The sequence below is a fragment of the Amphiura filiformis genome, chromosome 4 (assembly GCF_039555335.1).
Source record: "Amphiura filiformis chromosome 4, Afil_fr2py, whole genome shotgun sequence".
NCBI lineage: Eukaryota > Metazoa > Echinodermata > Ophiuroidea > Amphilepidida > Amphiuridae > Amphiura > Amphiura filiformis.
Genome location: NC_092631.1, coordinates 37,249,972 through 37,277,800, shown reverse-complemented (window position 1 = coordinate 37,277,800; position 27,829 = coordinate 37,249,972). Strand labels below are relative to the sequence as shown.

Sequence of the window (27,829 nt, the reverse complement as noted above, 5' to 3'; positions counted from 1 at the left end):
TTACTAATGATGGTAGCATTGGAAGTTGTTTTAAATTTTAAAATTTACATAAATTTAGATTTCTTAGGAATTTTAGATTTTTGAAATTGGACGTTTTGAATAGAAGTTACAGGATATTGCGCGAAAATGGTGAATTCCAGGTTTTGACAAAACTACAGAACCTATTCTGAAAACCTGTAAAATTACTTACTAAATAGTCTATATCTATTGATTATTTATGATGTTACGAAGTAATCCTTGTATGGAATACAGGAGTTGTTATGCTAGGATCACGAAATTAAGAATTATTCAGCGTTGTAAGTTCTACATCATTCTGTACCAAATTTGGTGTTTTCATAATCATAATTGGGCTGTTTCACAATCCGGGTACACAAGTGGGTGTCACGAGGGTGCAAAATCAGAGTATCTTAATGTGATTGTTTTAAATGTTAAAGTGGTTATATATCAAATTTTCAAGTTCTAACAATTATTTAGCCACTTAAGGCCAGAGTAATGGAAGACACATTCGTTCACGCCCGAATTTGAGATTTCTTGATATTTATCAACACTAAGATATATTCTTTCACTTGAAACTGATAAAATACAACTTGCTAATATTTACTCGTATTTTTGCTTGATTTGTTTCACTCTTTTCAACTCTAAAAAGTCACATGGCTCAAGACAGCTTAGTAAATTGGCGGAAATAATGAGTCAGAAATGCTTGAATGCGAAATATTTTTGATTACGCTGCGCGATTCGCTTAGCGTGACGCCAGGCGCAACTCTCTGCGCGTATGTCCAACGCACGTCTAGGCGCATTCGGTTTGTTGTTCACGCCAGCAAATGTGGTGTAAACAAAACAAAAATTTGCAGTCAAAATGCCACTTAGATTTTTTAATTATTTTGAATTTTGGCGCACTAAAGCAGACATTATAGATTTATTGGTGCAAAAAAATGCATATTTAGACCATGCACCAGATACAGCTTTTACAAGCGTGGAAGTCTTACCGTTTTAAAATATAAGGACATTTTGTGCATAATTTTGATATTTTTTTACTAAAACGTCGATTTCTCAGAGTTCACTTTTGACAATATTGCACGATTTTTGTGACAAGATAACTCGAAAAATATACAAGCAAAAGGTAAACTTTTTGCACTATCGTTTAGAGTACATCAAAGCCTAGGGAAGGTTTTCTCATTTTTTCAAAATATTTGTTTTAAACAAAAATATACACCATTCTGTGCAATTTTAGCTTAATAGAGTGACAAAATTGCTTTTTTCACATGTTTTTTATAAAAAAAACGAAAAAAGAGATAAATTTCAAAAAAATAAAAAACCTTCCCTAAGTTCATGTCTCTTCTTTATGAAAAGCTAACTGATTTTTTTTTACTCGAGCGGATTTTTTTCTAAGTTGTCACAAAAAAAAGTGAATTTTTGTGATTTTTTCCAAAAACTCGAGATTTTTGAACAAATCCGACGTCACCATGGGATTCCTTGACTCATTTCCTTTCCAAAAATGTATAGTTTGATATACTTTTGACATACAATTCAGAAATAATGATGCTCGAAAAGGTCCATGTTCTCTCCCATTACACTGGCCTTAAGCACTTTACAAACAGCATTACAATGATTTGATACTGCCTTTTTTTTTCAACTCCAAAGTTGTCTAATATTATAGCTGACAAATATAGCTTTCAAATGATATACAGATTGTATATTATGTATAAACATCAATTTTTTGCAGAATCATGTTAACTGATGGAAGTGGTTCAAATATTGAATTTGACTAAGAGAAGTTACTTGCAAGTTTACCAAAACAAGTAAAATCTACACAAATATGCATTTTGCATGAAGCAGTGTGTTAGTATCTTGTCTCATTTCAAGTTAGGCGGTCATGCTATACTTAGCGTTTTTGAGATATGAAGGAAAATGTGTCAAAAAATGTCCCCTACTTTACATAGTTCTGTTGACTATTTGGAGCATAAAATCAAAATAATAACATTGACCAAGTGGATTTTGATATTTTTATGTCTGTTAGTATCCAACCCCTCTTCCTAGGTTCACTTTTCTTTAGTTCAAACAAAGACAATCCTATTATTTGAATAAAATGCAAAAAACATTGATCGTAAAGGAGGGGTGCACATTTTTTTGGACAGGCTGAAATCTTAAAATTGGAATTGCAAATTATTTCTCCAAAAATCACACTTAATTATCATCAGCAGTTCCTATTATGAAATTTAACTACTTTTCACCACTCTATCCGTGTGGGAATATATAAAATTAAACGAAGTGATGATTTTGTATTATTAAGCGTAAAGGAGGGGACATTTTTGGATGTGGCAAAAGAAAAAAAATCCCTACAATGGTTGCACCTTGAGCTATTAAAAATGTAATTTAAAAACATGGTACCTAACTGCAAAAATATATTGCAGAGAGACTAATGAGCTGTAAAGCAGGGGACATGGTTTTTTTGACATCACTTGGTAACACTCGTCCCCACTCCGCCACTTGATGTACAATCATGATTTTTGGTACTTTGAATTACAGGATACACATGAAACTTTTCACCAATTCTGCACAATTTGGAAGGGTTTTAAATTGATTGATAGTGCTTCATAAAATCAAATGTAAAGGAGGGGACATTATTTTGGAGATTTTTGACAAATCTTAATTCTTTTGGTCGCATTTTCTTCTGTGATTCAAAATATGCAAATGATTTTAATTTCAAAACTTAGGTGCATATAACTATATTTAGAATGTCACCCAGTAGTAAATTTAGAATTCCTTTACTATATAAATTACAGCTTTCAAAATGTGCTTTTTGAAGATGAATTAGCAAAATGTCAAAAAAAGTGATCTTTTCACCATATAATGAAAAAACTAAGGCATTTGTGTGATTTCTGTTATGTGTGATTTTAAGGGGAGTAGGCATACTTCATTTATAAATTGAAAGAAATCCTACAGCTTCTTTCATTATTAAGCAGCAGGATGCTAAGAAACATGGATTTTGAAATGTACCCTGATTGTGAAACGGCCCAATTAGAATGTAGGATTTCTCCAATATATTACACAGTGCGGCTGGACAATGGTGATAAAGGATCCATGTGTTATGAAGCCTTTGCGCTTTAAATTACACACATGCCATTTTCGTCCATTTTCAGTAAATAGCAGCATCATGCCAAAACGAATCAAGCTATTTCCATGAAAGTCACAGTATCAGTAGGAGAACATATGTGTCATTATTAAAATTAGATACACTGTTGACTATATTTTTTTGATAATTTGTTCAAACACGGGTTACACGGTATACATCATTCTGCGACACCCTGTACATACTTATGGCCATGCGTCTTGAGGTGGTCATACTTTGTTTCATCAATAAATTTTGATACTCGATCGCGCATCTATTTAAAATTATAGATCCAATAACAGCAAAGAATACATTTTGTAGAAAGCTAAATGTTCCAAGGAAACCAACTGCAAAAAACAAATTAGGGAGTATTCAGAAATACCATGGTTGGGTGGCTGGAATTACATATGTAGGGGGAAATAAAAGTTTTAGAGTTATGAATGGGGGGGGGGGGGAAAAAAGTTATGGGTGTATGAACAGGGGTGGGGGGTTAACAAGTTTTTTGGCACATAGATGGGGGAAATAAAAATTTTAAAAGACTGCAATATCTTCATTCTTCTTTAGTGTTGACATTGACATGTTACATTTTTTTAATTTGTAATTTTGTAATTTAGGCCCTTGTAGTACAGATTATCATCACTGTATTTTGGCCATATATTTCTTTACAGTTAAATCATGTGGCATTCCAATCTAGGCATTGGAAGCGGGAGAACAGAGGTACATACCCCCATCTATTTTTTTTCGATGGAGGACATGGATCCCCTAAAAATCTTAAAAGAAAAATAATACAGCAATAATTGTCCTGAGCATCTTCTTTTTTTAGCATGTTGAAAATCACCAGATCTTGGACCCAATTGCAAAATTTTGCGCTTCGAGCGAACTGGCCCATCAAATAGCAAAATACACATTCATTTTGGACTAAAATAGTCTAAAATTGTCATCACAGTAGAATCAGAAAAAAAATACTCGTCTCGACCCCCCCTAAGTTGTTAATACTTCCACTGTCACTGAATGAAATCATAAATGGATGGTTTATTAATACTGGGTTGCATAAACATGCTTATAAATGAGCTACTTTACAAAATGACAAAGCATTTCTACATTTTTTTATTCCACAAGTTTTTGTATATATGGAAAATATGTTTCCTCTGTCCTCTGTCATTATAATGGGGTCAAAAAGTTTTAGGTCCTAAAGACGGGTCAAAAAGTTTTTGGTTCATGAAGATGGGTGGGGGGGGGGTAAAAAATTTTAAACATGAAATTTTTTTTTCCAGACCCACCATTAAAGTTTTTCTGAGCACTCCCTTAGTATACAGAGTGCGTAAGAACATAGGGTGAAATTATGAAAAACCCTGATAATTTATTGCATTTGCTTCTGTTATGAAACACCTCAAAAGAAATCTAATGTTGCAGACCACGTACACTTTGAGCTTGACCGAAGTGGTGATACAGGGTGTGAAAAAATAGGTAAGCTCATGATCTAAATTTTTGAACATATTTCCTTTAGATTAGAGTGTGTCCCACAATTATTTTTGATAATTGCATATTTGGATTCTTGTGATAGGAGCTTTCCAAAAATGTATACTTTTCCTATCTATACTGTACAACAAATTTAAAGCCAAAATGCACATTGTGACTGAAAATCTTGGCATAATATAATAAATTATGTCTCTTTGTGTATACATATGGAAATATTGTGATTTTTGTCACGTGCGGTTCTCAGAGAGTACCGTATTCATTCCAATAAGCGCCCAGGGTGCTTAACAAAGTCATTTTGGGTGGGCACTTATTTGTTACCTGGTTTACCTAATCTTTCATGAGGGGTGTTTATCAGAGACGAATTTATGTTATAAAAGGGTCCTGACACATTCTAGCAGCTTTTCTGATGTTGAAAATGCATTCTTAGTCAGTGGGAGTGGTTTATTAGTAGACACATAATCTGATTGGACAATCGCATGATTTTGGGTGTCGTCTATCAGGCTGTAGACGACCCCACGTCATCAAGAGTGTTGATAACGCGTAACATGCTCATAGAGGTGCGCGCATGTATCGCGTTGTATGCGTAGACCCAGTGCGGAATACTCGCACGCGCTAGCAGTACGCGCAACAAAAGATGTGACAAAACAAGTTTCGTTCATTTTAGAAAAGGGGGAGTTTTTATGACGGTAACTTAATTTTTGCTTTAAAAAATAGTTTGCAGTTATTAAAATAATATTTAACTGACTAAGAATGAGAATAACGATAAGAATTTTTATTTTGCCTATCCTCTACCTATGATAGGCGACAGGCAGGTCCAATATTTTTATCGTAGTGGATACCAGCTGCGCCGGCATCCACTACTCAAAATATTGGACCTGCCTGTCGTCTATCACACGGTAGAGGATAGGCAAAATAAAAATTCCTATCATTTATTCTCTAATTGCAAGTTTACACAGGATGTGCAGTCCTCCAGCTATTTCTCTGTATCAACGTCTATCTGTCACTTTAACATTAATGATACCCTTTAGCAAATTGAAAATACCCTGGGTGGGCGCTTATAGGGGCATGGGCGCTTATTGGAATGAATACGGTATACTTGCAAAATGACAGAGGAAAGTTTGATTGAAAAAAAGTTACACTTTTCAAATTGAGAAAAAAGTCAGTAATTCTTATTCAAATGAACATAACTTTTATTCCATATGTCCAATTTAAAACATGCATAAACATATTTAAAAAGCTGACTCTACAATGTACATATAGAATGCAGAATATATATGTTAACATCAAATGTTATTAAATACAGGGTGTGTATAAATAATACAGGGTGCAAGCATAAAAAAACAAATTCTAGTTTTAACATGTCCGGGTTCTTTTTTCTATGAAAGTATTTTACAAAAAACAAATTACAGTCAGAAGACATGATATAGACGGGGATATAGGGCTTTCAGTAAGAAAAAAGCCTTCAAATCATCCCTCGTAAAAAATATGTACCGGGGTACCAGGTTGCCAAAATCATGTGAATTAAGTGATGGAAACAAAGAGGTTTAATTTATTGGCACTTAGATAATGATTTAGTTTGATCTTTTGTTACAGATGATATTAGCACCAATCCAGCTTGAAGAGTATAGGGGAACCACCAGCCAAAATTGTTCAAAAGTGGCTGAAGAGAACAAGTAATGGGTCATTTTGCCAAAAAGTATGGGGGACACCGGGGGACATGCCCCATAATATCAGGTTTGTGGGGTTGGCAGTTAGTCATGATATAAATAATAACGGTACTACATCTACATAGAGATGAAAGTCCACTTTTGACAAAAAACCTGAATAAGCCTGCAAGCAGTATCCCATACAAATGACCAGAATTGCAGAATGGCACTAAAACAGGATAAAAGAAATTGAGAAAAGCCTGAATCAGGAAATTCAAGTTGCATCTCTGAGCTACAGGATGATTTTTGTTCATTAAAAGTTCATTTATACCTTTTTTCCTGTAATGAGGTTTGGACCATTTCATCTCTGCTATCCTTCTGCCTTCTAGAATCTTGTCTATGGTGGTACTTTGAATTTTACTAGGTTTGTTCCATGTACACGGTTGTGACGTGCATGAAGATCTGGTACTCCATCCCCTTTGAAATGCATAGTCGAGTTTGAACAATATAGCTGCGATGTGATTGCAGGTTTGACCAAGGCTGAAATGACAAAAAATTCATTGAGCTACTAATTAATCTGATTAAAATATGGAATAACCAGTCGGTACGGACAGACATATGCTAGGGAGGCGGGAATGCTTGATTTAATATGTTTAAAAAACATCGGTCTGAAGCATTGGTATCAAAGAATCGTTGGATTTGTGTTACTCCAAATTGTCAACATTTATAAACAGGATTACGTTTCTGGCACCACGATAACCACGTATTGGTAAAGAAATGAAACTAGTTACATTTCTGGACTCCATCATTCTTTAAGGTTGTCGTCGTCGATCCTCTTTCTGTATCAATTGTACTACTTATCTTTGAAGACAAAACTACCTTTCTGTTGTTTACGTCTTGCTCCAGGCCACTACATGCTCACGGTTGATGATTATGCAACAAATACCAAACCCCTGTTGTCATTGCTGTGACTGAAGTATAACACGTCAAGGCAACAGACAACAAGTCCTTGGCATTTTGCTCTCAGCTAACACATGTATGAGGCTAAGATCACTGCACTGGATTGGTTTCCTTTCTTTCTGGCTGCCAACTATGAAGTTGGCAATACAATAGTTGGCAATACATTCAAATCCTGCAATATATCAAACTTGATAACATATACACTAAAAATAACAAACAGTAAAATTAGTACAAGTTGAATATTATACATAATGAAATCATGACCTCATATTTCACCGAAAAAAATGTGACGGGAAACTAAGTGTTTCATTTCATTTTAAGGAAACTGGAATGAGCGTTTTGAGCATTTCGACAGTATTTTTTGTGGGACATGAAAGCACATCAGACCTATCTAATTGCATTCTGAATACGAAGAATGTCTTTCTGATATCAAATAATTTTCATTTTATGAAATTCACGATATAATACAAATTTCATGACAAATTATTAAAATTTGATATTTTTCACATTTTTGCGATATCAGTCCTCGAAGTAAATTTTATAAATTTAATGATATAGTCATAAAGTATATGTAGGTGGGATGAAAAGCCGACGATCAATTGAAAGTTTTGACCTTTCATATTGAAGATATGGATTTTTTTCCTAAAAAGACCTAATTTTATTTGGTGTTTTGGGAAAAAAAATCCATATATCTTCAATACGAAAGGTCAAAATTTTCAATTGATCGTCGGCTTTTCATCCCACCTACATACACTTCTAATATAAATCATCCGATTTATAAAGTTTATTTCGAGTACTGTTAAATATCAAAAATGTCAATTTTTAATCATTTGCCATAAAATGTGTAATAATTGCGTATAAAATTTCAAAAAAATCAAAATTATTTGATATCAGAAGGACATTCTTCGATTTCAGAATGTAATTCGATATGTCTGATGCCGGGGTCTGATGTGCTCTAATGTCCCACAATAAATACTGTCCAAACGTTCATACCCCTTCCCTTATTAATGAGCCTATAAATGACCGGGGGCCGGGTGAATTCACAGAGCAAAATATTGTGAATAACTTTTGGAATCCCATGTCTACTTTGGAGGGGTGAATGATGCCTTTAATTTCTGGAATAGCCCGCATGTGTGATTTGCTCTGGACAGCGACGCCCTCAATATTTTTCAAATTTCTACTTTTTGGGCCAGAGCCAAAATTCCAGTTTGTGGCGGGACAGAATATTGATAGACCTTCTTTATTGTATGTTCATTAATTTTTAAAACTCATGTCAATGTGGCGGGACGGAATTTTGTCCACCATGTCAAAATCAAGAAAAAAAGCCATCATCAGCTCAAAATGTGGCGGGACGGACTTTTACACATATTTTAATTTATTTCTTTATTTTTGCAAAGACCTTTATAAATACCATAAACAAAAAAATTCTATATTTTTAATATGTAGTTAACATCAAATTCAACAATTCCGTCCCGCCACGCCGAGAGGCGCTACATGTGTATTTTATTGCTTGCATTCCAAAATTGGCGGACAAACAGGATTCGTAATCTTTGGTAAGTAGTCTATTAAGAGAAGAAATTCACTCTTGTGACAATTTCTAAATTTTACGTTGAGTGATGACCATTTTTGGCTATGGCCCTTTTGCGGTCATTGGTGTACATGTGAAAGACTAAGCCTGAAGTGCCTTTATTACAGTAAAATTTAACATTTATACTAAAATCAGGTCTCCCCGGTTTTATCTGAGCTCACTGATTGAGGGCTGAATAAACACATCGCATGCGTGATGTGAATCATTGATCAGTGACATACCGTATACACTGTTAGTGTTTCTATAATGAAATCAATCGGGAGAAATGTGAACGACTAGTGTTGAAAATTGGCCTATTGGTCCGATGAGATGCACCTGTTAGTCACACTGTAATGCTTTGCGATGAGTGCACTGCACTCGTCGGTACTCGCGCACACACCCATTTGTACTCAGCGTGCATGCGATATCGCACCACGCGCCCACGATAGTGCGCGGACAGACATGTCACTCTGTAAATAGTATTATGATAAAAAATATCATGAAGCCTGCATGACCAACGCACCATTTGTACTCAGCGTGCACGCGATACCGCACCACGCGCGCACACGATAGTGCACGGACAGACAGACACTCTGTAAATAGTATTATGATAAAAATATCATGAAGCCTGACCAACGCGCGCCAGGCAGGGGTCGTGGGCCCTCATGGCTAGCACCTGACATGTAAAAATAATGTATCGGTAGGTTTATACTCCGGAGTCCTAGACTATTTTCAAGCAGGCTTGACCCGAGTTTCCTAACTTTTAAAAGTAAATTTTATGATACATCTATATATATGCATCATGCATTTAAATTTAAGCTTATCTAGTACAACCTGAGACTAGTGGGTAGGCCTATACTAGTACATTAACTAGTCTCACTCTCAGGAACAACAACATCTTTTCTACTACCGGTACACAGGTAAATGAAGTAACGTACAATCGACATGTACGCAATGACAATGTAAAAAAGGCGCAGTATGCTTTTTTCTGTATGGTACCACGCTATGTGGCATGTGCGTGTGTTTTTATTGCGGAGGCTGAGCTACTAGCGTTCCATGGTTCATCATAGTGTTTGATCTTGGCCAAGAATTAAAATTTACCTGTATTGATAGAGCGACCCCTCTCCCACCCTAAAAAAATGTACTACAGCCATGACAGCTTGTTCCTAGTCCTACTTCGCACTAGTTCTAGTTACTACCATGACTACTCAAGCCTAGGCTAGCCTAGCTAGCTTTAAAAACATAACAAATTTCTTAAAAAGTGGGGCGGCTATCATGGCCATGGCATCCCCGGCCGCCCCGCTTGCTACGGCCCTGCTAGATCTACAGATATATACTAAAAGTATCACAAAATATTTCATAGTACTCACCCTGCAAAACAGGTGCAATATGCCGAATTTATACTGCCACTGTCCTTGAACAAACTTATCCACGCTATGTGGGGCGCACCTCTTATGTTTTCCGAGGGAGTGCACTTCGCTTTCACAAAAGCTATTGGTGAAGCGTCGTCAATGGGGTGGTAATACACTTCCTGCAGCCAGTTAGACGAAAAATAACTGAAGGCCTTCCCCTCCTTGTAATCGGAGAGGAGGCGCGTTGTCTGTTGACCTTGTTGAAGGGAGAGATAGGTGGCCAGCTCTATGTGGCTGGTAGGTGGCCATTGAAACACGCCTATCTCTTCCCCCAACCACCCACTCTCCAACACAAGGGGGTCGGGCAGGACGGCAGTTTCGGTGCACAATAAACCATGGTAGTCATCTGCATTACTTCGGAGTTCCTCCGCAGATGTAGGGAGCACAGGCTTTCGTTCTACAGCGGCAGCGTAAGCTAGTGCCCTCAATTCAGCTACTTTCCTGCCACTGGTGGAAAAACCCCTGGCAGCTAAATATTCTTTAACCGCAGAGGTTTTCCACGTACCAATGGTTTCAAGGTCAATGCTGGGCTCCATTTTCCTGTTGTAATAATTGACGATCGATAAAATTCCACCTACTGGCAGTACTGCGCTAAGCCGCGACTCTTTCAATTTGTTTGTTTACAGACAACTTGAAATTTGTAGCTCGCGCCAATTTGCAATTTTAGGACACTTTGACCTATGACCTCATCGCAGCGAAAACCGGAAGTTGGAATGGCGATTCGGCTTATTTAAAAAAAAATTGATACCAGAAAGACATTCTTCGTATTCAGAATGCAATTCGGTATGTCTGATGTGCTCTCATGTCCAACAAAAAGATCCCTTAAGCCACGTAAATTTATAGGTATTTTACGTCCCGTTCCGGAATTCCATCTGAAAATTGCAACATGCCTGCGTACCATCGGGTGGAAAAGCACTTTCGATGCATAATGTGCTGTGGGCGCAGCAGCCATTTGAAACTCATTTGACCATTTGTCTTAAAACTGCCGCTACATTTGTAATTTAATTTTTTTCATTAATTTTTTCAGCGAATACTCTTAGAAAGATGGTTGTTAAGAATGTGCAAAAACAATTTTTCAATTTTGAGATATGAAACTTTGAAATTGGGTAAAGTTGTTTTTTGACCACCCTGTATATGCCAAAAACGATACGAGCAAAGGTATGAGTATACAGTATCGCCGTCCATCACGGCGCTGGAAAAATGGTAAAACACTGAACTCGTAATAAAACGGTAACCTGTTCGAATCCCGTGAGCCAAATTTTCTTTGCTCCCCTTCTTCATTAATTATTATATTGGAAATATTTACAGGTCCGTTGACAAGTGTTGTGGTTAACAACGTCCACTACAGGTGGGTTGTGATGGCAGGAGGTACATTGCAAGCAGCCGGAATGATGACCACCTATTTACCCAATTCAACTTGGGCACTGTTCATCACTCTTGGCATTATCCCTGGTATGTAAGATTCGCATTTTGCCTTGACCAACACGTAAATTATACGAGAAGGAGGAGAGGAAGAGAAAGATGCGGACTGAAAGTTTGTGAAGAAGCATGAAGACGAAGAAGTAGAAGGAGGAGGAGGAGAAGAAGAAGAAGGAGGAGGAGGATTAGGAGGATATGATAATCATGAATTTCGTGATGAGGAAGCGGAAGACATGGAAGAAGGAAATGCAGGAGAGGATAAAGACGAACAGTGGCGCCTGACATGGGGGGGGGGGGGGCAGGTTTAAAATATTTTTGAGGTACAATGAATCCAGCACCTTTTGGCGACAAAAGTTGATTATACAAATGCTTGCGTCAAAAAAGTTTGGAATAAACTCATGAGAAGCGGGCAAAATTAGCACGCTTAGGTAAAATGCCCAAATATGTCGGACACTACGAATGAGCCGTAAAATCGGCAAATTGAATTCTGAGTTACAGTGTAAAATGTGTGTGAAGGTCGTATTCATAGGTACCTCAATTTGATGCGACATGTTTCTCATTTGACAGCGCTTTAAACCAATCAATAATCCTATTGCTGAAGAGGATAATAGTCTCCTACCTATATAGAATCCTTAAATAGCTCTAGTCTTTGTTTGCTTTGGCTAAAATCCTGTTCAAGTGGTGGGTTTGTATTTTGTCTAGGTATGTATAACCAACGATTAACAATCAGAGGACATTCCTGAACCTCATTGACTTGGGGATGATTTGAAATGACCGCCAATTATGACTGTTTGATATTTATTACCAGCAATGTAGAGACACATGTAGCATCGAAAAAGGTACCATTTTGTTGTTGAAGGAGCAGAGTTCAGCAAACCATAACCCCGCTTCTGGATATCATTTGAAGTCAAATGATATACCATTTTAAAGCTTATGATACTATAGTATATATTTTCTAAACACGACATAAAACAAAATTGACCTGGCCGACTTTACGGATGATTCGTGGTGTACCGTCACATAAGAAGTTGATTTGGTCAGAAACCCACATACAAGAGTCACCATTGGGGTTGATTGTATTGATCATCCCCCTATCAAGATATTTGATTTGTCCACCATCCCCCGGGATCTACGCCTATGAAAACGAAGGAGGAAGAGATGAGGAAGAAGCAGAAGAGGATGAAGACGAATGAGGAGAAGATGATGATAGCATGATGAGGAAGAATAACCAGCAGATAATGAAGATGAGGGAGAAGAAGATGCTGGAATGATGATGATGAAGACGAAGATCATGATTTTAATGACGATCAAAAATATGAAGAAGGGGGAGTATTAACGAATCAAATGTCACGCGTTCCTACACCTCAATGGCAGACATTGACGGGGTCCATCCTACCTGAAATGTAAAATAATACAGGCTTGGCGGGGATTTTAAACTGCATTCCATCCATCACCCGTGTTACATGTAGACCAAATAATGGTGAAAGTTTACAACGCAATGCAATATAAGATCGATTTTAAGCGGCTTTTATCAACCAAATTGGGCAACACCGGTTCTTCTTCTCCAATATAGTACAGTCCGCACATAGCGTATATTCGTACTTTTTGCAAGGTGGGTGCAGGAAATTTACAGTGCTGAACTACATCTAAGGTGCGATAAAAACTCGAAGTTAGTTAGCGGAGCTGGACGGACTGCACCTGCCCTCTGAAGCATTTCAGGGAGGTGATGTCAACAAGCTGCTGGGGAAGTGCATTCCAGAACCTGATTCCATCTGGGAAGAATGAATGTTGGTAAGCAGTTGTCCTGGCAATTAATGGCACATGATTTTTCATTGAGTGCCCACGTAGTATCACGGTTGGAACAAGGTACGACTGTGGAATATCAACAAGTCTGAAAGTGATGCGGTACATCATTTCCACTTTAGCCTGGGCACGCCATTCCTGTAGAGTTAAAGGAAGGTTTTATTTCAAACTCTAATGGTGACCCGCAGGTCAAATTGCTAGAATTGGCCATTATAGTTGGCCATTGTAGTTGGTGAAGCATGACTGATACACTACTGGTAGTTCTATAGTCATGGAAGACGAAGCGCGCATATCCACGTTGTACCATTTCCAGTTTCCTGATGTAAGTATTGGAGTGCGAATCCCAGACAATACCGGCATATTCCATTACAGGGCGCAGAAGTGTAGAACTTTGGTGCAGAAAGACCAGTAATGACCGAATGAATTCTGACCATCACTTTAGTTCGTTACGAATCTAACCAGCTATAGACGAATCCAATGAGCCAAGTGATGGTCAGAAATCATTCGGTCATTACTGTGTCCCATCCGATCCGCACCCAATTGGGTGGATTAAAGCCGCTTAAAATCGATCTGATATTGCATTTTGTTGTAAACTTTCATCATTATTTTGTCTACGGGTAATGGAATGCGGTTTAAAATTCCCACCAAAGCTGCATCATTTCACATTTCAGGTGGGATGGGAACCAACTATGACCTCCATTGAGGTGTAAGAATGCGTGAAATTTGGTTCATCTCCCGGGTTCATCTGTAGTTAGAAAGAAGAATGCAATGAATGAGAAGAAGGCATTCCTATTAGTATAGTATTCGGCTTGCAGTTAATTTGAACTAATGAACCATTTATTACGTTATTTTTTTCTTTCAGGACTTGGTGCATCTCTTGTCTACATATCCCAGCCAATAATCATCACATCATACTTTACGAAATACTGCGGTACCATGATAGGTATAGCGTTTGCTGGATGTGCTTCAGGTGTCTTTGTTCTCCCGCCTTTAATAAATTTTCTGATTTCAACTTACGGTTGGCGCAGTGCTCTCCTGATACAAGGCGCCTTAATTGTCCACATTGTGGCCATTGGTGCAACGTATCAACTATCTCGTCGTCCTGAAAAGAAAGCAGATTGGAATGATCCGGATAGAGATGACAAAGCGCTGAAGCAGTTTGACGAAACAGGTGCAACGAAATCATCGGGGATTTCCTCTGGGTGGTTTCCAAGTCATATTATCCTGCTTATGGATACGCCAATATTAGTTCTTGTTTATTTAACTTCATTTTTCGTAAATATGGCCTACACGGCTGCGATTATACATTCTTCAAATCAGATGACTATTAGTGGTTATTCTAAAGACGGAGCATTTGTGTTATCGTTGCTCGGCATTGCAAGTGTTTGTGGACGCATCGTTCAAGGCATTGTAGTTGACGTTTTCAGGGTATCACCGATGACATTATATGAAGTAACCTTAATAATAGCTGCCGCGTCTACTTTTGTGAACCCATTAATTAATAGCTATGCTGGGTTTATGGTGTCTGCGTTTGGCACAGGATTTACTACGGGTATTTTATTCACAGTCATGTATGTCATGTTGCTTCAACTGACTGGGACATCACAATTGGCGACAGCGGTAGGGATGCAGCTATTCGTGGATTGTTTGGGAATCATGACTGGAGCATATTTAGCAGGTGAATGAAAAACAAAACCAATTGAATATTCAGTCTATTGTTGATTTATATGCCTTGTAAAGTTTGTCCCGTGTATATATATTTCCCGACTCACTCTTCAGTGCGCGCGAATTATATAAATTTCAAAACTAAAAGTTATGAATACAGCGGTTAATATTTTTCTACTTACTGATCGTTCATAAGTGTATGACAGATAATTACCTCGTGCAAGTGCACAGGTTTGTGCAATATATGTCTCGACCTGCGAAATCAAACTTTTTACTTCCGCGCGAATAGACGAGGGGTGGTCAGTATGTAACGAGAGTTGACCTTTGACCCCATTGAATATTAGGATGGAATTTCTTTAAGACTGTACCTTTGTCTTTCAAACCACATAATTACGAAAATGATATCATATACTTGATTACGTAACAGTGCGTATCATCAATGGAATTACAATCGATACAAAAACTTTGTGTACGAGATACCAATTGTAAATAAAAAAAAAGCTTCAATCAAACTAATGTCTATTACAACTGACCTTAAATTGCTAGTCGTTTCTTTTTATCATTTCTGCACAGGTGCAATACGTGATATAACTGGTAATTACAAGCTTGGGTTCTACGTTTTTGGCGCTACCTACATTCTCGGAGCATGTGTCTTTTTCCCTGTTTATTTTGCTGATAGGAAAAGAAGGACGTGGACCGCGGTACGAAATGTGGATGGAGAGAAAGATTAATTAAAAACTTGTGGACATAAATCTGAAGGAATCTAAAAGGGGGTTAATATTTCAAATGCCAGTCAATTTTCAGAACAATATACCGTAAAATTCCGTCTACAAGCATTATATGCCTCTAAACGAGGTTTTTTTGACACAAGAGACAAGAGGCAAACACTCTCAACAAAAACGTTATTTGGAGTTTGAACACCTATATTACTGATAAAGGCGGCTTTACAAACATGCATATTTGTAAGACCAATCTATTGCAATGTTTTTGAGATGGGTATTGGCCTTTCATATCTTTCGTCAAAAAAACCCTCGTTTAGAGGCATATATGCTTCTAGGCGGAATTCTACGGTATTCTTATCGAACCATTATAATAAATAATAACGAGCAGTGGCGTACCTACCAAGGGATAGATCTCACCATGGAAGAAAGAGATAAGAGATCTCTTTCTTCCATGATCTCACACAGCTCTTAAAATGCTATGCACTCAACCGTGTAGTATAACACAGACTGCGTAGGTACTGGACTCGCTCATTCTCGCTGTGCTGGAAATTTTTGTGTACTCGTGTGTATCGAGGTGGAAACTGTGCGTAGATGCATAAGAGAATCGTTTTTGTAGTCAAACCTTTTCATATGAATCCCTACCCTGCCCTATGCTCCACCCCTAATCAACACACTCATAATCCCAGCATACTCTTACCCAAAGAGCTTTCAATAGTAGTAGAGTAGCAATATATGATGTAATGCTTTGTTCCTTTGATGCCGATTAGAAATTGCGACAGGCTATTCATAAAAGTGGTACCATTGTTTCAAACAAAGGGGTTCCGCCATTAAATTGGTCACTGATCCGACATCATATTAACGCTTTACACAACAGGCGAGTATAAATAAAGTGACCACAATACAGTCATGTGTAAGGGCAGTCATGTGTGAAGTGGTACCATTGTACTCGCGTATCCCAAATGTGCGCTTGTGCGGGCCTGAAGTCTATAAAGGAGGCTTAAGTTGTCGATATAATCTTTTTATTACCCATCTGACTTCATGCGCTTTATTTAAATAAATTGAATGCTCCAGCTGATCGATTACACATCAGAATGTGAAGGCTGTCGGGTCTACATTTATATAGCAGGCCTACTCTATAATGGTAATCGCTGCATATACACTAGTATAGGCCTATAAAGGTTTTTTTTTCTTCAAATGTCCATTTAATTTTATTTTAAGAATGAGATTGGCATAGAAATATCGGCGTACCCAAAGGGGGGTGGGGGAGGGGCAGCTTCTCCATGTGAGAAGTCTTGAGAGGGGATGAGGGAGGAAGAGGGTATAGGAGGGATATGGAGAATGAACAGGGAGAGTGAGAGAAAGAAAGAGGGGGAAGAGAGAGAAGAGAGAGAAGGAGAGCGAGGGAGTGATAAAGTTAGTGTAGGCCTAGTAAAGAACCAGTACAGAGAAAGAAAAGAAAGGAAAATAAATGTAATAATAATTATTATAGAAACTTAACACATAACAGCACTGAGCAGCCATTCGATGACATCAATGCCGCTGTGCGTTACGTAATTAAAGAGCCCAGTCAGATGTATTTCGCACCTGCCAAGCACAAGTCTCCCAATTTCGAAAACTGGACGTTGAATGTACACTCTCATGAATATTGATTGGCAACATTTTCCAACATGTCAGCGCTCTAATAAGACACAATAGAACAATGAACGTTGCAGCCCGTTGCTCTTACCCAACAAACCTCATCCCTACCCCTCCCACCACCACCTAGCCACACACTAGAAAAAGTTGGAGGACATCTCCCATTCACCAGTGTGTGGTGAATTGACTACGTAATAATCACACACTCACGGGTATTATAGGCCACCAGCACGTATCCACTCCTTTCGAAAGCCGTATCTTGCTAAACAAATGTATTTAGGCCAAAATATCACAAGTAATATTGTTTTGAATAGTTATCTTCATATTTCGTGCAAAAAAATTACAAAACTTAAAAAACCGACTCAGGTACTGATGTAATTTCAACCAAGCATTTTACTGTTTCGTAGTGAATCTAGGCTCTGGATGGCGGTGTGCTACCATTCATACTACAGTTCATTCATAAAATATCAAACTCCCTCGATATTATTGACCATGCGGTATAATCGAGCCAAACTGGACACCATCCATGTATTTTGCCTTCAGGTACCATGCAATATTCATAAATATACCACTATAATGCCCATATTTGGCAAACCATTACACAAATAATTATTATACACAAGTATTCTTCTCTTTTGATGTTTACGGTGAGTTTGGGGCCTCCCAAATTTTGGCCTGGCCCCGGTAAATTCGGCCCTGCCTTTTAGGATCTCCTTAAGGGATGGGGTGTGAACGTTTGGATAGTATTTACTGTGGGACATTAGAGCACATCTGACATATCGAATAGCATTTTGAATACGAAGAATGTCCTTCTGATATCAAATAATTTTGATTTTTTTGAAATTCGCAATGTAATACATATTTTATGACAAATGATTAAAAATTTATATTTTTGATATTTACAGTACTCGAAGTAAACTTTATAAATCTGATGATTTATACTTAAAGTGTATGTAGGTGGCACGAAAAGCCGACGATCAATTGAAAATTTTGACCCTTCGTATTGAAGATATGGATTTTTCCCCCAAAACACCAAAAAAATTTTGGTCTTTTGGGGAAAAATCCATATCTTCAATATGAAAGGTCACAATTTTCAATTGATCGTCGGCTTTTCCTCCCAGCTTCATACACTTTAAGAATATATCATTAGATTTATAAAATTTAAGGACTGTTATATATCAAAAATGTCAAAAATGTCAAATGTTTATAATTTGTCATAAAATTTGTATTATATCATGAACTTCAAAAAAATGAAAATTATTTGATATCAGAAAGACATTCTTCGTATTCAGAATGCAATTCGATATGTCTGATGTGCTCTCATGTCCCACTGTCGAAACGCTCAATCCAGATCCCTTAACCACCCCATACCTCACCCTACCAAACCTTACCCCTAACCCTATATCATGCTGAACCCATCCCAAGACACCCCAATGAACAGCCAACCACTCCCTGAACCCCATCATTCCTTCCCACTTCCAGACACCACACCCATACATCAAGTTGTAACAACCCTAACCCTACCATCCCCATACTTACCCCACCCTATTCCATCCCTACCCTTACTCAACCCCTACACTTACATACACCTTACCACATCCAGCCTACCCTTACCCATACCTACCTTAACATACACCTTCAACATACCCCACCCCAAACCCAACACTCTTACCACCTACCCCAACCACTCAACCTCACCATTACTCTTACAAAGCTTTACAACACCCCTACCACACCTCTTCCATACCCCACCACTCTCCTACCCCTTTACCCCATACATCTCAATCCCTACCTCTATCATTACCCCCCCCCCACACCACCACCACATCCCTACCCTACCCATTACTTCATCCTACTCATCCCTAGCCCACCATCCCCACACCTATCCAACCACTAGCCATATACCCCACCCCACCTATCCACAACCCAGCCCTACTAATTACCACACCCTGTCCCCCTCTACCCTATCCCCAGCACACCAACCACTATCCATACCCCACTCTACTCAACCTTTACTTCACCCATAGCCCACCCAACCCTATCTTCTTCCAAAGCCCCACCCCTACCCCACCTCCTCTTCACCCTGACCCAACTCCTACTCCACTTCACCCCTACCATCTCATGCTGACCCCACCAAGACACCCCTCTCCATAACTTTCCCTTACCCCACCACCCCTTCTCTAAACAATACATCCATATCACCCTTACCCAACCACATACCCACCACCCCAACAGTATCTCCCCTACCCAAACCCCACACTTTACATTCTACCATTTACCCATCCTCCCCATCCTGACCCATGAACCCCTTACCAAATCCTTACCACACCCAGCCATATCCTCCCCCCTATATTGCTCTCATCATAAGGATTCAGAAAATGTATAGTTTGACCAGTCTCCGACATGTAGTTCATGAGTTATAGGCAAAAATGTCAAAGGTCAATTTTGGGCCCCACGGGCGTTTACAATTGAAATACGGTCCAATTTTAATCTAACTGGTCTCAAATTGTTCCTTTGGCAAAAACAAATCGAAAAGCCTGAGCTTTTGAAATGAATATTCAATTTGAACGGTAAGTTAATAGAACTAAACTGCAAAATTATGACATTAAAAATCGGATTATTTTGGGTCAATTTTTTTAGGTCAATTTGTATTTATTTTTTAAAGCTAAAAAGTGTCTGCCGCAACGGTTCCGAAGGGCCTGATTATTATTGCTTGAAATAATGAATAATATAAGCCTATACCATTCACTACAACAATACATTTGATTAATATAGTTTATATTTTATTCATTTGGTTGTTAACAACAAATACATAAAGAACCTTAGCAATAACCGACTTTCGGTTTCAACTTTTCAATCACAATAATGCATTTGATGGGAGGCCATACTCGTGGTTCTTTGGGTAAGGATTTGCTGCTAGGTAATATCATATGATATGCATTATGTGCATGGATATACAAAGCCACAGCCTTATGATCTCACACCACCAAATCAGAGTCCCGTAGAGATATGTGCTAAATTTGCCTTAAGAAAACGTCATTTTTTCTTCATAGGAGCGACTCAGTTTTAAGCGACAGCTATGATGGTTGAAATCAGCCCTTGCCTGATCCCTCTGGCTGGGAAAAAATATAAGTTGACCGTCATTATTTTTTACGACTGGCCCTCGAAGTCTACGATGTCCGGGAATTGCCTATTTTACAGGCAAAATCATGCCAGTGTTTCTGTAAAGAAAAGGCTGCTTAACGGGTTATGCCATTTTAAATCGACTTTCGAAAAGTTTTTTGATGCATTCATTGATTTCTCAAAAAGTAAAAATCGCAGTTTAACAAATAACGGTTCAAATGAAAGCCATTATTGGGGGCTAATTGTTGTATCACTATGATAGGCCTGACACCAATATAAACACTTGTTTCGGTGACCCAAGTTCATGGTCATTTCTGCTCACGCACTTTTTTACAGATGGCCTGGAATTTCATATTTCGGTTTCAGCGATTGCCCGAAAAAGGTGGTATGTTTTTGAAAAGCGTTTCCGCTTGGAATGTAGATAGTTATTGTTGCTATTACTCTTCGCGATTTTAATTTATGCCCTCTTTAGCCGACAATTTTCAATGCATTTTACACAATAGATACGTCGCTTGCATAAATACCGCTATTTTTAACAGTATCGTTTTTGTTAACCAACATAACATCAAAAAGAGTTCTCAAGACTTTGATGAGACCATAGATACCAAATCGGACTACATGTGATGAACAGATTTTACACTAGAATCAAAAGAACCAGCGTAGGCCCTCTCAAAATGTACTTTTTTAAAATATCGCGTTGTGATAAAAATGACTGCCTTTTCCTTGTTTTTTATAACAAGGAAAAGCTTTACTTACCTCAAACTTCAAACGTAGTGCTGTCTCAGTGTCCGTTACTGGTTAGTATTATTCCGATTAAGCGATTTTCATGATTTAGACCTACTTAGCCTACATTTGAGCAACTATTTGCCCACACCGTGTACGAATATATTCCAAATATGGCGCTGCATTCAGTATCACACTAACGACAAGGTTATACTAAGATGTGTAAGACTTTCTGACACTATATTCACGGTTGTTCTAATGGCTATTCAAACTTATGACAAATTTGGCTGGTTTGCGTTGTTCAATACCATTTCACCTAGTCTTGGTACCAGCCGGTTTGTGCTCCTCCGTCACTAACGGTGACGGAGGAGCACAAACCGGCTGGTACCGAGACTACATTTCACCCTGATGCGACAGTGACGTCACATCCGGGGTCACGTCAGTATAAAGCTGGTTTCCACAGAGGAGTAAGATATCTTACTCCTCTGTGCTGGTTTCATACTACCATGCCGGTTGCAATGAGCGGCGTGGCGCACGCGCATTGCAGACAAACGGACACAATCAAGACATGTCATTGGTTGAAACGCTCTGCCGCTTGCCGGGTGTTCGTGATCGCGCGCCATTATCGTGATGATCGGGGATTCCTTTTTTGTGATGAAGGCACCAGCCGAAATGTCCGTTTTCCAGAATGCAATGAACATAACTCTGTATTCCCCCGGGGAGATGATGTATTTTGCGACACTCATGGCGGGAAAGAGATATGAAACGAATTTTATTAGGCGCAGCATCACTCGCTGGAGTTCGATGGCGCTGGTGTACATACGCACGCGCTTAAAGACACCGCATAGATGCGCGAGCGAAACAGCTGTTCACAACGCGTTGACATCACTGCCACATCGGGGTGAAAAATGTTATAGGTAATAGATGACTATGAAACCTCAAACTCGCCCCTCGATAAAGGTTGGCAATTGAAGCAGGCCTCAGTTTAGCGAACTTTGTCTAGTTTAATGCGATGCGAGTGCAAGCGCCGCTCAGACTGTGAAGGTTTCTGGATACCGAATATGGGTTTAGATTAGGCCTATATCATGTCCTCTAGGCCATATAATTTATTTTTGGAAAGGAAAGTCTAATCTCGGAGCCTATTCAATTGAGAAGGGACTGGATTTTGTCATAATAATATAAAAATTAATACTTAATGCCTCGCGATTTTTTTGATATCCAGCCATAGTATTTTAATTGATTAAACTGAACATAAAGCTATATCTTTACTAGCTTCATGCACTAATTTGCAGACCCGCCCGGCCTTCTACATGTAGTGAGTACCACATTAGATTGTGTTTACAAGAAATAATAAGCGCTGCCTCCTCGAAATTTCTTATGCCATCAGCTTTGATGATTAAATATTATCTACAACTCGGCACCTGTGTTCAAGGCCTTTCTTTTATCTATTGACCTCAAAAGAAAGGATTAGAATGGTCAGAATGCCGTCCCTGACCCCTTTCCACACATTAATAATGAGTCGGTAAGGGAACGTGCTACCGTTATACTTCAATGAGTACGTATGGCTACTACGCAGTTCAATGGCCTTCTTGTGATCTGGCGGGAGTTTTAAAAGCACGGTCCCTGACTGCGTGGGCATGTTTCCGGACAAGGAACAATAGAGACCAATTGCCTGGCAATGACGTCACATGTAATCCCAGTCTATAGTGTGATTAGAACATTATAGGCTGGCGGTCACTTATAGTACGATCAGTACGAAAAGTCCAATGCGATTATTAATGTATTTTCTAAAATTAAAAGAACCACTTTTTAGCGGGAATTTTTGTAAGTTACACAGCTGAAGTTGTGAAAGGGTTGAAAGACTACAATATTACGGCTTAAACAAGAATTTCTTTGTTTGGTCGTTATTCCTATAAACTCATCCCTTAAAATCATTAGAAGTTATTGGATCTCTCCCATCTGTGGTACATTACTAATCATGACCGATCCAAATTTTGCCAAAATTATGCAAATTTCTGCTCATTTTAATGCATAAATTGGGAATGAGTAAAATTAAGGGCGCACAACCATATAATTCTATTTGGTGGTGTGAAATCTTATGTGAGAGTAGCGGGGAAAGCAGATTGTCAATTTAATTGCCTTCTGCAATTCAATAAGCATGAAATAATAGAGATGATTGGCACACTCCATATCACAGGGATAAATGGAAAATGTAGTAGAAAATTAATAACATTGCTACAAACTTTTATCATTTTCAGCTGAGTGAAATGATGATGAGAACAGTGGAAAGTTTGAAGACACAGAACATTATCCCTGTACAACTTTCTTTTTTCAGTTTTTTGTATTTTAGCTGTACTTGAAGCTGATGGGGGAGAGAAAGCATAAAATACATTCAGGAAAAAATACAATTCGATCCCAAGATCAAGATTCCATTTCAAAATCATAATTAAAAAACCAGACAATGAGCAGGTTCAAGGACCCACTGAAGGAAGACGAAGAAACAGAGTCTTGACCTTAATCCGAATCCTATACGCTGGCGAAGTTACGTAATAATCGGATTAACTACCATAGCAATAGGTCAAAACAATTTTTGAGTATACCGTGCTGCACTGATACGTTCAGGCGGTACCTCTGCATTGAACAATATCATGCTGATCACTTGAACCTGTAAGATTACTATCTTTGAAAAGACCAGTATTGTATTCAATCTATGATTGCAGACATACACAGGTGATTAGTTCAACCTGCTTGTAGTGCAGCGCGATATGTTCAAAATTGTTTTGACTTAATTGCTATGGTAGTTAATCCGATTAATTACGTAACTTCGCCAGCGTATTTTGGACTTTACATAAATAAAGCTCCATTTATATAATATGTTTAAAAAAAACATCCAGTGTTAATTAACAAAAAATCACAAAAGAAATCACTAAATCATAACAAACAAATTTGCACAACAGTTGAAATAAACAAATTAAATAATCAGTCAAAAATGTGTGAATACACTAATTGCATGTAGATCATACAGCCACCTGACAATACTAAAATAATTACAACAATCAATTACAAATCAAATCTCCATTTGCGGGAAAGGGTTGAAAGTATTCTGTCTCCCTATTATAAATCTAACATAGTTGGGTTTTATTCTGAAATTTCAAAATATAAATATAGTATTTTAAAATAAAAAACAAATGGGTAAGGAATTTATCACCTGGGATACCAAACATTTTATCAAAATTGGAGCATGATAAATCAATATCAAATAATTTGAAATATCTGATATAGAAGCTTGAAAAAAATTTCCAAACTTTTGTTGAGGAGTTTATGTAGCACAGCAGGTTGTACATTATACAGGCCGATTCAAAATGAAGTACATACACTCTTGTTTGTCGTGCTTTTGTACAAAATCTGTAAGGAATCCGATGTAATTGAAAATGACATTGGAATGAGTCTAAAACGTATAGATTAAAAAAAAGAATTGTTGTATTTCCTTATACCAAACATGAGTTATACTCATTTGAATAAAACCACCCATTTTTGCAGCTGCACAGTTTCTCTTCCTATGCATGTATTATAAGTCTATTAACTGGTATGGCGCGATAAACAAATGCAGAATAAAGTTGCGTTGCAGGTGTGGTTTTGATCATTAATGCCTAGCGGGCCTCAAGACGTGCCTCAACAGATTTGTTTTAATTTTTCAATTTGCAATTTTACCATATTTGCACTGCACCCAAAGAAAACGGGCAAAGCACAATATGGCACCTCAATTATGGCGACAAAGTTTCAAGAAACTATCGAGTCCCCGTGAAGCTCATCGCACACCGACATCGCCTGGCTAATAATTACTTGGTGCATCAGCGATACTAAAATCAATACCCGGGATCGATACATGTGAATGTGCTATGCACGAGTTTGATATGAGACGAAGATCTTTGGATACCGGGGTAGAAAATGATGAATATCTCCCGTAAATGATTTCGTCTAAAGAAGCCAGATGTGGTTCCTTCCCGGGGCGTACCATGGTCACTCCCACACTAGGGAGGTCAGTCACCCATGGTCACCGGGCTATTGTCAGTAGCCTTAGTCAGATGTCCTTCGGCCCATTATGCGACTCAAAACTATTAAACAGGTCGGAACAAAATGGCCATGCGTGGCGGTGGATTCAACCTACCATGGCGATTTCTGCCATGAAGATATCGGGGCGATGACACTGTGCATCGTCTATTTCATCTTCAGTTTACCGCATGCAGCTGATCGGATTCCAAGTACATGGTAGGAAGCAATATGAACAAGCTTTTTAGTTCATGGGACTAGATAATGAACCGACAGTCTGAAGCTTCAAGATCCAGAAGACCGCGAACTGCTAGATCATAAGTGAATATTACTAGAGTTTCGCAATTCGCAAGATTTCCCAAGTTAGTTTTAATTGGACCATTGAGAGGACAATGAGTCACGTGAGTTATAAGAGTTATTATGGTTATACGAGGAGGTATCCATATACGAGGAGGTATCGATTCAAACTGCAGCACAGGCATGGATTTTGAATTTGAATATAGGGCCATACCAATCAATACACATGGTACATTACGTGTATATTAAGTAAGACCGTGTGCAGCTACAAAAAGGGGTGGTTTTATTCATGGGTATAACTCGAGTTTGGTACACGCAAATATAACAATTCTTTTTTTAATTTAGACATTCAGACGGATTTAGACGGATTCCTCTTTATAGATTTCGTACAATAGCACTACAAAGAAGAGTGTACTTCATTTTGAATCACCCTGTATGGTCATTAGCATTTATTTAGCTGAGCTAGATTGTAGCTCCGTAGTTTCTTTCATTGGACTCCAATTTCCTTTCAAATATGTAATTTTTCGAATATATTTCTGTTTTCATTGACACATGAAACTGCAGTTACTGGTAATTTTTAGAACAAGTATACAAAATGATGGTTCAAGTATGCATCCGTTACGTAACAAATTTGTTTCATCATCATATGTTCTTGTGCAAAAATTAGTAAATAAATGCATGCTTGAATCATATTTTGTATTTATTCTTAAAATGATCCTAGCAGGGTGACGAATGGTTATTTATATGTCAGTAAAGTCTCGCAAATGACATGTTTTCCTAACCAATATTACACATTATTATGTTTTGATGGATCCAAGTTGTGATAATATTGGATCCAAAACATAATAATGATAAAATTGGATGCTTTACGCCCAATATTTATTGGTCTCGCTATGAGTTGTAAAATATTGGACTCGACTACGTCTCGTCCAATATTTTAAAACTCATAGCTCGACCAAAAATATGGGCTCAACCAATCAATTTTATATCAAACACTGTACTTTCATTTGAGCATATTTAATTTTCAGTTTTCTATATGATCATTCTTATCACTACATTTTGCTGAAACCCCCATTGAAATTGGACATTTAGTTCCAAAGATATGAACAGTTGAAGTGTTTCCAAAACAATAGGCAACAAAAGAAACCATTTCCTTTGTTTGGGTATATCTGAAAATCAATATTTCCGACTTTCGGCTGATTTTGCTTGGTCACATCACATAAAATGATTTTATAATAGGCTATTTTAAATTTTTAATTGTTCTTAGTTTCGCATAAGCTAGTACAAAGATGGCAACACACATGACGGTCATAGCGACAAAATTCTGCCACAATCCCCAGTCTGAGTAATCTATACCTTGGGTTTCAAGGTAGTCGGTGCCGGACACACTGAAATGAGAACAAGAAAGTGTGCAACATATTAACCCCATGAGAACTACCTTCCGATTGGCCCAAAAGAAGTTTTCATTATCAATTGGCCCAATCAGCAATATTCTTAGAATAATTTCACCACACAAAAAAAATTGGGGTGAATTATTTGCAAAGCTCCATTCTGATTTGGTGATTAAAGTGAAGATATCATGTAATTGACCAATCAGAGGCAATGTTAGATCGGCAGGTAGTGCTCAGGAGTATTAATGGACTAATAAAATTTCGGTTTTAGGTAAATGAAATAAATCCAAGTGTCCAAATATATGATTTGCCAAAAGGAGTCACATTTGGAAGATTTTGTAAATGTTAATATTTGAGACGTGGGTTGTAACAACACTCCACAATTCCTTCACATGTGTTTCAATTCCTTCAGATGTTGTTTCAATTCCTTCAGATGTTGTTTCAATTCCTTCAGATGTTGTTTCAATTCCTTCAGATGTTGTTTCAATTCCTTCAGATGTTGTTTCAATTCCTTCAGATGTTGTTTCAATTCCTTCAGATGTTGTTTCAATTCCTTCAGATGTTGTTTCAATTCCTTCAGATGTTGTTTCAGTTCCTTCAGATGTTGTTTTAATTCCTTCAGATGTTGTTTCAATTCCTTCAGATGTTGTTTCAATTCCTTCAGATGTTGTTTCAATTCCTTCAGATGTTGTTTCAGTTCCTTCAGATGTTGTTTCAATTCCTTCACATGTTGTTTCAATTCCTTCAAATGTTGTTTAAGTAGTATAAGTACCAAAGTGATACAAAGCTTGGTTTTTATATACGGGCCAATGGGCACGTTCAAGTGTT

General features: G+C 38.0%; 1 protein-coding gene across 1 annotated transcript in view; it reads left to right on the top strand.

Moving 5' to 3' along the window:
• LOC140149827 (monocarboxylate transporter 13-like) overlaps positions 1 to 16,998 on the top strand; it is a 41,630-nt gene extending 24,632 nt beyond the window's left edge. The window contains exons 2-4 of the mRNA XM_072171863.1: positions 11,482 to 11,625; positions 14,258 to 15,073; positions 15,634 to 16,998. Coding sequence (XP_072027964.1) covers positions 11,482 to 11,625; positions 14,258 to 15,073; positions 15,634 to 15,791 — 1,118 coding nt within the window. The 3' untranslated portion in view covers positions 15,792 to 16,998. The remainder of the gene's footprint in view (positions 1 to 11,481; positions 11,626 to 14,257; positions 15,074 to 15,633) is intronic.
• Positions 16,999 to 27,829: the final 10,831 nt, after the last annotated feature.